This window comes from Myotis lucifugus, unplaced genomic scaffold (assembly GCF_000147115.1).
Source record: "Myotis lucifugus unplaced genomic scaffold, Myoluc2.0 scaffold_110, whole genome shotgun sequence".
Classification (NCBI taxonomy): Eukaryota; Metazoa; Chordata; class Mammalia; order Chiroptera; family Vespertilionidae; genus Myotis; species Myotis lucifugus.
This window is the reverse complement of record NW_005871158.1, coordinates 2,961,396-2,974,205: the sequence shown is the minus strand read 5'-3', so window position 1 is coordinate 2,974,205 and position 12,810 is coordinate 2,961,396. Positions and strand designations below refer to the sequence as shown.

The following is a 12,810-nucleotide window of genomic DNA, read 5'->3' as shown; positions in this document are numbered from 1 at the left end:
ACCTCGGCTGGTTTGGCTCAGAGGATAGAAGGGTCCGTTGGCCTGGGGACTGAAGGGTCCCAGGTTTGATTCCAGTCAAGGACACATGCCTGGGTTGCAGGCTCGATCCCCAGTAGGGGGCCTGCAGGAGGCAGCTGATTGATGATTCTCTCATTATTGATGTTCTATCTCTCTCCCTCTCCCTTTCTCTCTGAAATCACTAAAATATATAAAAATTTAAAATAAAACAATCCTATTTACAACTGCATTAAAAAGTTTAAAATACCAAAGAATAAATTTAACCAAGGAGGTGAAAGACACTGAAAATTATAAGATAGTGATATATAAAAATATCAAAAATTAAAAATACCAAAAATGCCACTTCTGGGTATTTATCTGAAGAAAACAAAAACACTAATTCAAAGAAAGAAATTGAAGAGGACACATGCAAAATGGAAGGATATACCATGCTCAAGGGCTGGAAGAATTAATTAAAATGTCCATATTACCCAAAGCAATCTACTGAGTCAATGCAGTCTCTAACGAAATACCAATAACATTTTTCTCAGAACTAGAACAAATAATCCTAAAATTAACAAAAGACCCTAATTAGCCAAAGCAATCTTGAGAAAGAAGAACAAAGTTGAAATATCACTCTCCTTGATTTCAAACTATACTACAAAGTTATAGTAACCAAAATATTTTGACACTGGCACAAAAACAAATACACAGATCAATGGAACAGAAAAGAGAGCCCAGAAAGAAACCCTCACTTATATGGTCAATTAATCCACAACAAAGAAGGCAAAAATATACAATGGAGAAATGACAGTCTCTTCAATAAATGCTGTTGGGAAAACTGGATAGATACATGCAAAAAATGAAACTGGACCACTCTCTTGCACCATATATAAAAATAAACTCAAAATAAAGACTTAAATGTAAGATCTGAATCCAAAAAACTACTAGAAGAAAACATAAGTAGTAAGCTGTTTGACATCAATCTTAGCAATATCTTTTTGGATATGTCTCCTCAGTCAAGGGAAACAAAGCAAAAATAAATGGATCTTATCAAACTAAAAAGCTTCTGCACAGCAACGGAAACCATCAAAAAGAAAAGACAACTGAATAAATGGGAGAAGATATTCACAAATGATACATACAGTGTAGTTTATATCCAAAATATATAAGGAACATCAACCTCAAAAAACTCCACAAAACAATCTGATGGAAAAATGAACATAAGATCTGAATAGACATTTCTCCAAAGAGGACATACAGATGACCAGCAGACATAAAAAGATGCTCAGTATCAATAATCATCAGGAAAATATAAACCAAAACCACAATGAGATTCCACCTTAGAAAATTACTATCATCAAAAGGTCCACAATAAATGTGAAAGAACAAGGAACCCTCATGCACTGTTGGTGGGATTGTAAATTGTTGCAGGTCCTATGGAATACAGTATGGAAATCCTCAAAAAATTAAAAATACCATCCAACCCAAAAATGCCACTTCTGGGTATTTATCTGAAGAAAACAAAAACACTAATTCAAAAAGATACAATCACCATTATGTTCACTACAGAATTATTTGCAATAGGCAAGGAAGCAACCTAGATGTCCACTGATAGATGAATGGATAAAGAAGATGTGGGACAGATTATTATGACCACCTGACGTTTGTAGGCAAATTAGCTATAATTTCACGCTGAAGTTGCTAGAGGGCCAGACCATTATTAATAGGGAAGCAGGTTGTTTACCACGACAGTAGAAGTGATTTTTTTCTGAAGATATGGGTAAACAACTCGATTTAACAGCCTTTGAATGTGGGATATATTTCAACGTGAGTGGCCAGATTATTATGACCACTCTATCAGTACTTCGCTGGGCCACCTTTTGCCTTCAATACTGTGGCAATTCTTCTTGGCATTGACTCCATGAGATGTTGAAAGGTGATGCGAGGAATCTGACACCACGCCTGATGAAGAGCCCTGTCCAGTTCTGTGAGATTTGATGGTTGTGGAACCAGCTGCCTGATGGCTCTTTTAACTTCATCCCACAAATGCTCAATTGGGTTGAGATCTGGTGATTGTGGGGGCCACCTAAGCAAGGTAAAGTCTCTCTCATGTTTTTGAAACCACTCCTGCACAATACGAGCACCGTGGCATGGCGCATTTTCTTGTTGGAAGAAGCCATCTCCATTGGGATACACAATCAACATGATAGGATGAACCTGATCAGCAATGATACTTAGGTATGTTGTGCTATTCAGACGTTGTTCCACACGAATTATGCCAGGAAAACATGCCCCAAACCATACCACTGCCCCCACCAGCTTGAAGGGTTGTACTCATGCATGTGGGGTGCATGCTTTCATGCTGTTTCTGCCAAATTCTCACTCTGCCATCTGCATGATGCAACTGGAAACGTGATTCATCGGACCACATGACTTTTTTCCAATGCTTGACTGTCCAATCCTTGTGTTCCTGTGCGAATTGGAGACGTTTTATCTTGGTAACTGCAGACAGCAAAGGTGTTTGAACAGGCCTTTGGCTTCCATATCCCATACGATGCAGTGTATGGCTAATTTGCCTACAAACGTCAGGTGGTCATAATAATCTGGCCACTCACGTTCAAATATATCCCACGCTCAAAGGCTGTTAAATCGCGTTGTTTACCCATATCTTCAGAAAAAAACCACTTCTACTGTCGTGGTAAACAACCTGCTTCCCTATTTATAATGGTCTGGCCCTCTAGCAACTTCAGTGCGAAATTATAGCTAATTTGCCTACAAACGTCAGGTGGTCATAATAATCTGGCCACTCAGTGTATACAATGTAATATTACTCAGCCATAAAAAAGAATGAAATCTTGCCATTTGTGACAACATGGATGGACCTAGAGAGTATTGTGCTAAGTGAAATAAGTCAGACAGAGAAAGACAAATACCATATAATTTGCCTTATATGTGGAATCTAAAAAACAAAGGAACAAACAAATCAAGACTCATAAAAATGGAGAATAAACTGATGGTTGCCAGAGGGGAGAAAAGTAGGGGGATTGTTAAAAAGGTGAAGGGAAATAATAGGTACAAACTTTCAGTTATAAAATAAATGAGCCACAGAGATGCAGTATATAGCATAGGAAATACAGTCATAATATCATAAGTTGGCATGGCGACTGGTGGTTACTAGCACAGTGTGGTGATTACATCCTAAGACATATAAATGTTGAATCATTATGTTGTACACCTGAAACTAATATACTATTGTATGCCAACTAAACTTGAATAAAAATTTTTAAAAAACTATCTGAGCACTTGAGAGTATGTGAAATGAGAAGCAAAGAGAGGAAAAGATGAAGAGTTATGATTAAAACAGCACGAGGGAGGTGCATTCTGATGGGCAGTTCTGAAGGAGGTGTAGGGGAGGGCTATGTATCTGGGAGCAGGGTCACGATTCAACAAAGTCAGACTTGTAAATTTATCTGCTTATCTGTACATGAGAGTACTAGGGTGTTGGCTGGGTTGGGGGTGATTTCTTTGAAGAGGGAAGTAAGATGAGGATGTTCTCAATGGATCATTGCAGTAGTTGAGTTGAAGTTAGTTGCTACTTCCTGGGAAGAAACTTACCAGGTTGGACATGGAGGTTTGAGTATGAAGGTGATAGTGGATTGCAAGAAACAGAATTAACTATGGTAAGCCTATATAGGGGGAATAATAACAACAAGGATGGGGCACAAAGTAACAAGAGTGGATAGGAAGTGAGTGTGGCAGCTGAGAACTAATGGATGTCATGTTCTCCGTTAGCAAGCTGAGGATATCCTGATGTCTATACTTGGTTTTTATTTTTATACTAGAGGCCCAGTGCATGAAATTAGTGCACAAGAGTGTGTATGGGGAGTCCCCTCAGCCAAGCCTGTACCCTCTCCAACCAGAACCCCTTGGGGGATCTCCAAATGCCAGTTTAGATTTGCGATCCCGGGGATCGGGCCTAAACTGGCATTCGGACATCCCTCCCACAATCCTGGACCACTGGCTCCTAATCGCTCACCTACCTGCCTGCCTGGTCGCCCCTAATTGCGCCCCCCCTCCGCTGGCCTGATCACCCCTCACTGCCCCTGTGTGCTAGCCTGATTTCCCCTAACTGCCCCCCCTGCTGGCCTGGTAACCCCCAACTGTTACCCCCCCCTCCCCCGCCAGCCTGGTCGCCTCTTACTGCTCCCCCTGCTGGCCTGGTTGCCCCTAACTGCCCCCCCCCTGCTGGCTTGGTCACCCCCAACTGCCCCCCCCTGCTGACCTGGTCGCCCCCAACTGTCCCCCCTGCCGGCCTGGTCACCCCACGCAGCCTGCTGTTCAGTCATTTGGTTGTCCCTCACTAAACCCCCTGCCACCTGGTTGTAGGCAGCCATCTTGTGAAGGTGTGAGGGTTAATTTGCATAACACCTCTTTATTATATAGGATTGATGCTTTTTAGAGAGAGAGGGGAAGGGGGAGGGAGGGAGGGAAGGAGATGGGAATAGGGGGGAAAGGGAGAGGAGAGGGAGAGAGAGGAAGAGAGAGAGAGATATCAAAAGAGATTGATTTGTTGTTCCACTTATTTATGCATTCATTGGTTAATTCTTACATGTTCCCTGACCAACCTTGGTGTATTGGGACGATGTTCTAACCAACTGAACTGCCAGGGCCTGTACTTGGTTTTTAAAATACTAAAAAAAGAATCTAAACAGGCAACAAATGAAAAATAAACAAAAGTAAAGCACAATCCAACTCACCACTCTGTTTAACAGCTGGTTCTAAATATGATGGTTAAATTTTCAAGGTCTTCATTCTTTAAATGTAATTCTTCAAGCAGGGTAGCTAGAAACTGTGTAAACACCATATTTTCCTGAGAATGCTTCTGAATGCCAAGAATCGGCGTCAGTCTGAAACAACCAAAAATATTAAATACATATTCATGAAATGGGAAGGAATAAGGGGGCTTCAGTCCTCAACATGTTTTTGTCATGGCAGAGATGAAGTGTTTCTGATTTATCAACATTCCCAGGGAGGGGCTTTCCTAATACAAGCAGAAGAGAAATCTCAGGAAAAAACTGGAAAGATCAAACATATTATTAATTACAGAAAGAAGCCTTAAAGTCTGGACCTATAACATGTTCTTCATGACAGCAAAACCCACCAAAATTCTGCTCAGAAAGGAAAATTAATTAAGTCTTTTCTTTCCACTTGGGGAAAGGAGGTTGTGGGGAGAAGCTTGAAGCTGAGAATTGCTTTAAAAACATCTATAATAATAAAAGTGTAATATACTAATTAGACCGGACAGCCAACGACCTTCTAGACATCATTCCAAATGTCCTTTCAGATGAAGCTGCAGTGGCGGGGGCTAAGGCAGAGGTGGTTAGGGGTGATCAGGCAGGCAGGCAGAGTGGTTAGGGGCAATCAGGTAGGCAGGCGAGTGGTTAGGGGTGATCAAGCAGGCAGGTGAGTGGTTAGGGGCGATCAGGCAGGCAGGCGAGTGGTAAGGGGCAATCAGGCAGGCAAGTGAGTGGTTAAAGGTGATCAGGCAGGCAGGTGAGAGGTTAGGGGTGATCAGACAGGCAGGCAGAGTGGTTATGGGCGATCAGGCAGGCAGGTGAGCGGTTAGGAGCCAGCAGTCCTGGGTTGCAAGAGGGATGTCTGAGGGGTCCCGGATTGCAAGAGGGTACAGGCTGGGCTGAGGGATCCCTCCACCCCATGCACGAATTTTGTGCACTGCGTCTCTAGTAACTTATAATGAATGTTTGGATTATATCACCTGGAAAAAGACAATAAATAAAAAATAAGATTGCTTTTTAAATAAAACCTTAACATTTTTATTTTTAAAACACTAAAGAGATGAATTACATAAGGCACTTAATATAAACTTTATAAGTAACACTCTGCTTTTTTCTTTAATCATTTATAGTAAATACCCCTAAAGATTGCATGTAATAGATTGTTAAAAGTAATTTAAATTCAAATGTGATTAGCAAGTATCATTTTTAAAAAGTGACTAATCTAATTACAAATACTCAAGACCATTACTTTTCATAAATATTTTAATCTCCAGAGATCATGATTTGTAGAACCTTTGCAAGTTACTTACATTCCTGGAAAGCTTTTTGGAGAGAAAATTCTTTTTTCCCCCAAATAGTCTTATACCTTGCACAAAACTCTTCCAGATGCTTAATCTTTTTAAAAAATATATTTTTATTGATTTTCAGAGAAAGGAAGGGTGAGGGAGAGAGAGATAGAAACATCAATGATGAGAGAGAATCATTAATCCGCTGCCTCCTGCACGCCCCCTACTGGGGATGGAGCCCACAACCTGGGCATATGCCCTGACTGGGAATCAAACAGTGACCTCCTGGTTCATGGGTCGACCCTTAACCACTGAGTCACACCGGTTGGGCGATGCTTATTTAATCTTGGTCATTGCCACTGGGCACATAAAATATAAATAAGATAACTCTGATTTAAAACAATAATAGTCAAGAAATCGGAGCAGAGCAATTCTGCAGCAGTGTGTGTAGAATGGGAAATGTTATTTTTCGAGAGACAGATTTCATCTTTGCTTAGCCATTTCATAGAGAATATAAAAGTAAAAATTTGTCAAAATTGTTCAGAAATGGCTAGGACTTTGAGAAGTTGGTAAATTCTCTATCTCCCTGAAGGTGTCTTAACAAGAACTAGAGGCTAAGTGACTCCAGTAATAAATACTAGTAGTCTAGTGAAATCCACAAAGTTCTAAATGGGAAAACTACTGTAATGTGTACTTCCCCCACCTCTCTGTATTTCTGTAGAGGTAGGGGATGGAGTATCAGGTCTCATACTTCCTGAGCTTTGTCTGCTGATATTTCTCACACGTAGTTCATACTGGGAAATAGGACTACCCAAGGCTTCCAAAGCCAAGCCCGACCTGGGCACTTGGTTGAATGTAGGCAATTGCAGCCAGTGTTTCCTGAGGCATCTTGCTGCAGAGAAGGTGGAATCCAGAAGTCAACTCTGCCTTTTCCCACACTTAGGTAAGTTGATATTTAAAATACAAAGTTGCTGCTTTCCCACAATAAGACTAAAGATACTGGGGATAGAATAATATTGGCTAAAATAAAACCAAGAAGTCAGAGGAGGTAGATCAGATATGTCAACTCCACAGAAACCTAGCTTTTGTGTGTTTTTAAAATGGTACTTATATGACACATCTTAGGCAATTTCTCTCACTTTCAAGGAGACTAATATTTGATTCATATATGAAAACAAAGTTTTCTCAATTACTTCTTAAAGTGCCATGTTTTAAACTTAACCCTCAAATTAGAAGTAAATGGTGACTACTAGATTTTTCAACCTGTGTGCTCATGAAAGCAGAAAATGAGATTTATAGAGAAACAGTTTGTAAGAGAATTGTTCCATCAATTGCCCTAGTTAGAAACTATTTTAGAAATAGTAATACCTCTTTAGCAAACTTATAAGGATATATTTACTCTATAAACTAGTAAGTTTATTAAAAGATGTGTTCAAATGTACCTAAATGTTTTGTTTATAAAGAAAAACTAGAGTTAATGGGAAACTTTAGCTAGGAGTTAGAAAAAAGAAAAAAAAAAGGAAAGAAAGCAACAATGCAATCCTGCTCCATGCTCCTGGGCCCATGGCAAACAATGCTAATCAATCAGGCATTCTCTTCTTAATGAGCTGGACCTGCTTTGAGAATCCTCAAAACAAAGCTCTGAGCACCCACTGTGACTGTTTTAGAGCTGACTCACCCGATGAAACCTGTTCCCTCCTTAGTCTAACTGCAAGCACTAGAACTCTGTCTCTATGCAACACAGTTCTAATCCTAGATCTGCCTGGAATGCTTGTTACAATTTTGGGCAAGTTGGAACATCAAAGCCTTAGGATCTATTATCTATAAAATGGGGCTAATAATACTTAAGTCCCTTAAAAGTTATTGCAAAATTCAAGTAGGATACTGTAGATGAATAGGCTTTAAAAAAAATAGTATGATATAGCATTTCTGAGGGTGACGACCTCCCCACAACATGCCTCTCGCTAAGGATTTCCTTCATCCCTCTCAAGAAGAGAAGAGAAACAGAAGCAGCAGCTCCTGGTGTAGAGTCCTAATTCCTACTGCATGGATGTGAAACACCCAGGATGCTATAAAATCATCACCGTCTTTAGCCATGCACAAACAGTAGTTTTGTGTGTTGGCTACTCATCCTACTGGAGAAAAAGCAAGGCTTCCAGATGCTGCTGCTTCAGAAGGAAGCATCATTAAAAGCATCCCGAATCAAAATGAGAGGAGAGCCATCCCAATAAACACATTTCGGATTAAAAAAAAATTAGTTATGGTAATGACTATCAATTAACATTTACCATGTGTTACCTATAAATACTTACTATTTACATGTTCTGAGCATGAATTATGGCTCCCATTTTATGGATGAGGAAATGAAGGCACACAAAAATTGAAGTACCTTCCTCCCTTCTTCCAGGTCACAAAGATAGTAATTGAGATGAGTTATCTCTTCCCTGGACTACAGCGACAGCCTCCTGAGTGGTCTCTCACTCCAACCCATCCTCCACATTGCCATCACAATCCTCTCTCATAACTCTGATCTCTTTGTTCTCTTGCTTTACTAACTACTTATAGAAGAAATCCAGTATCTTTGGGCTTTATTTCCTTTTACTTTGTTTCAATCACATGAATACATTCTTATAAATATTTCAAATAATATTAAAATGTGTATTGTTAGTTGTATATATTTTTCTCATCCCCCAGCCAGATGGATGACTGGGATCACATTTTAGTCACCCATCTTTGTATCCCCCACAGTGAATGATTATAGAACTAAAATCACTGCTTTCTGATATCAGCACTTCTTAATGTACCAGAGTGGGTTTATGGGCTAAAGGCTGCTTGCTGCTTATTCTGTAAATAAAGTTTTATTGAAAACTGGCCATGCTCCTTTACTTATACATTTTATAGCTGCTTTCATGCTACAATAGCAGAGTTGAGTAGTTGGGACTATAAGGGCCAGCAAAGTTGAAAATATTTACAATCGGGCCCTTTAGAAAAATTGTGCCAGAAAAAAGCAGTTAGTTAGTTACCTACAAGGGAATGCCCAAAGGACTGTCAGCTGATTCTCAACAGAAACTATGCAGGCCAGAACGGAGTGGCAAGAAATATTCAAAGTGATGAATAGCAAGGACCTACAACCAAGATTAATCTACCCAGCAAAGCTATCATTTAGAATTGAAGGTCAGATAAAGAGCTTCACAGACAAGAGCTTCACCACCACCAAACCAGTATTATATGAAATGTTGAAGGCTATTCTTTAAGAAGAGGAAGAAGAAGAAAAAGATAAAAAATATGAACAAAATGGCAACAAATACATACCTATCAACAATTAAATCTAAAAGTCAAAACAAATGAATAAAAAAATCTAATAAACAGAATAAACTGGTGAATAAAATAGAATCAGAGGCATGGAAATGGAACAGACTGACGATTCTCAAAAGGAAGGCAAGTGGGAGGGTGGGAAGAGATTAAACAAAGATCTTATATGCATATATGCATTACCTATGAACACAGACAATAGGGTGGTGAAGGCATGGGGTGGGGTGGGGAAAAAAAGAGGAACATCTGAAATAATCTCAACAATAAAGATGAAAAAAAAAAAACTTTCCCAAACCTTATACTGGAAGAGTGTTATGCACCAATTTTAATTTAAAACAAACACTATACAATGCTTTATATACTGCTAGAGGCCTGATGCACGAATTCGTGCACAGGTGGGGTCCAGCCGGTCTGCCCTGATGGGGGCCGATCGGGGCCAGGCCATCAGGAGGGGTGGGGAGGGGACGTGGGCGGTTGGGGCCCTGATCAGGCCAGTTGGCCGCCACAGTGAGTATCATAGCAACCGGTCATTCTGGTTGCTTGGCTTTTATATATATATAGATAACTCTGATGATGAGAGTAATTAAAACAGGAGATGAGAAATCCAAAGGAACCCTTTGGCTCTAGAATATTCAGGGTCTGCCTGTGAAAGTATGGAAGATGCTTAAAGAAACCAAAAATAATTCCTAAAACCTTCTAGCTAGAAAGAGAACTTTTCTGGTTTACTCTACTCCAGTCGAACTGACCAGCCTTGCTTCAATGATGTCAGGGTTTAGTCTGCTCCCACTTGAGGGCTAGATGTTTTCTTTCCTGGAGAGGCTCTTCCCCAGATCTCTGCATGGTGGGCTCCTTCACATGACACAGTTTTGTTTAAATGTCACCATCTGAAATTGATCCTCACTCTCACCTTCTACTTTTTTTGCTTTATTTGTCTACGTAGTCCTTACTCTTGTCTAATTTTTTATCACCAGTTTGCTTGTTTACTGTCTATCTCTGATCCAAGGTGAATCTCATGAGGGCAATGACTTGTTCACTGTATCCATAGTGCAAAGGCACACTGTAGATGATCAATATTTCCTTGTTGAATGAAAAAAAAAACCAGTTTAAGAGGCCACTTTTTTATTGTGTTTACTGAAATGTTTTTTCTTCATAAAATTTTCCACCTTTCCTTTTTAGAGAAAGGAAGGGAGGAAATCTTTTCTTGACTCCTCCTCCTGATCGCACATAGTGGCACCTTCCTGCCAGAATGTTACAGAAAATCCATCAGATAGACCAAGCATTAAAGACCTACCACTTGCATTTCCCTCCTCACTTTCACTTGTCTTGGAACTTTGTTGTCAGGGAAGTGCTAAGATTGGCCAAGAGTGAGTAGTGCTAAGTGCCACAGAGCTGGCTCAGTTTATAGTTTTAATTCACTTCCAGTCCTGAAGAGGAAACTGTGGAGCAAGGGATCAGCCCTGAGTGGGTGCTTGGTAATACCTTTCTCAGGAGCAAAAGTACTGTAGTCTCATAGGTGAAGCATAAAAGGAGAGGAAATTCTTTTCACTCTAAATGAGATGGGATTTATTTGGCCAAAAGAGAGAGCAATTTAGGATATCTACAATCCAACTAATATAGGTCTTCATTTCTGTGTATTTCTGGCTATTTCTACTGTTCCTGATTGGGGCGTTTTCTTATTCTTTTTAGGTCAATGCAAATAATAGAATGTAGCTGCAAAACAAGAACTTAGCTGCTTTTGGAATCTATACTTCCTTTCAGTCTCCTCCCATTAAGAGTTAAATGATCTAAGAAAAGAGATTCAAGATCCTTTCTTAATGTAGTGATTTGGTTCCTTTACACAGACTGCAAATCAACTATCTCTACTATCTTGAAGGAAGGGGATTCTATACCTCTGTGTGTATTATGTTGCAATGGTTAATAAACTTCTAGCCCTAACCAGTTGGCCCATGGACTGAAGGGTCCCAGGTTTGATTCCGGTCAAGAGCATATATCTTGGTTGCGGGCTCGGTCCCCAGTGAGGGGCGTGCAGGAGGCAGCTGATCGATGTTTCTCTCTCATTGATGTTTCTAACCCTCTATTCCTCTCCCTTCCTCTCTGTAAAAAAAAAAAATCAATAAAAACATACTTTAAAAAAAATGAAAAAATAAAAAAACTTCTAGACATTGTACCTCATATATAATTTGGCCCATGGACTGAAGGGTCCCAGGTTTGATTCCGGTCAAGAGCATATATCTTGGTTGCGGGCTCGGTCCCCAGTGAGGGGCGTGCAGGAGGCAGCTGATCGATGTTTCTCTCTCATTGATGTTTCTAACCCTCTATTCCTCTCCCTTCCTCTCTGTAAAAAAAAAAATCAATAAAAACATACTTTAAAAAAAATGAAAAAATAAAAAAACTTCTAGACATTGTACCTCATATATAATCTAAATATCTCTTATAGAATTTTATTTTCTCCTTCATAAAAAAATTTGGGGGGGCATGGTCTTAAAAGTTATTCCTTTAGCCCTTGCCGGTTTGGCTCAGTGGATAGAGTGTCAGCCCACAGGTCCTGGGTTTGATTCTAGTTAAGGGCACATACCTCGGTTGTAGGTTCAATCTCTGGCCCTGGCCGGGGTGCGTGCAGAAGGCAACCAATCGATATGTTTCTCTCACATTGGTGTTTCTCTCTCTCTGTCTCTCGCCCTCCCTTCCACTCTAAAAATCAATGGAAAAATATCCTTGGATGAGGTTTTTAACAACAACAAAGTTATTCCTTAATATTCTTGAAAATGGTTCTAAATTAATTGTAAGTCCTTTTAATCTTTCCTCATAGATGCCATCTGACCACTCATTTAGATGGTATTCTTCCTTATAACCTCTTCTAGCTTCTCATATTCCTAAAATGTAGTGCCCCAGAATACAAATATTATCCAAATTCATTAATTCAAAACATAAAACAACATATCTTCCACCCCGCAGAAGGATATCATGAAATAAAATCTTGCTTGTCTAAGTTATTTCTGAAGTACAATCTCAGAACCTTATCCAACACTCCCCTTTTTTGTGAAATTAACTCTCCAGGCTCCTTTCCCCTTGATCCTTTATCCATACACTGTTAATTATGATATGTTAATAACTTATCTGTTTAACCTTTTCATTAAAGAACTCCCACCCTATTATATATTGAAAAAGACTCTAGCATCTATTCCAGTCCTGCAACTTCTAGTAGTGTGTATCAAAGAAAGCCACAATAAACTGGGCCCAAATAACTACTTCTACTTTAAAAACAGCAATATACCACAGTTGGTATTTAACAATGTGTTTTATGTAGGAAATACCTTTAAAATAACAGAAATGTGATTGGCCATGAGTAAAAACAACAACAAAAAAATTGTTATGTTTCAATTTCTTTCTTCCAAGTTCTTTTAAGTATGAATAAA

The 12,810-nt window shown here is 39.6% G+C and overlaps 1 protein-coding gene across 3 annotated transcripts in view; it reads right to left on the bottom strand.

The window, feature by feature from the left end:
* RPAP2 (RNA polymerase II associated protein 2) overlaps positions 1-12,810 on the bottom strand; it is a 107,268-nt gene that overhangs the window by 12,187 nt on the left and 82,271 nt on the right. For all 3 annotated transcript variants that reach the window (XM_006093180.3, XM_023757651.1, XM_023757650.1), the window contains one exon: positions 4,758-4,907. In XM_006093180.3, coding sequence (XP_006093242.1) covers positions 4,766-4,907 — 142 coding nt within the window. In that variant the 3' untranslated portion in view covers positions 4,758-4,765. The remainder of the gene's footprint in view (positions 1-4,757; positions 4,908-12,810) is intronic.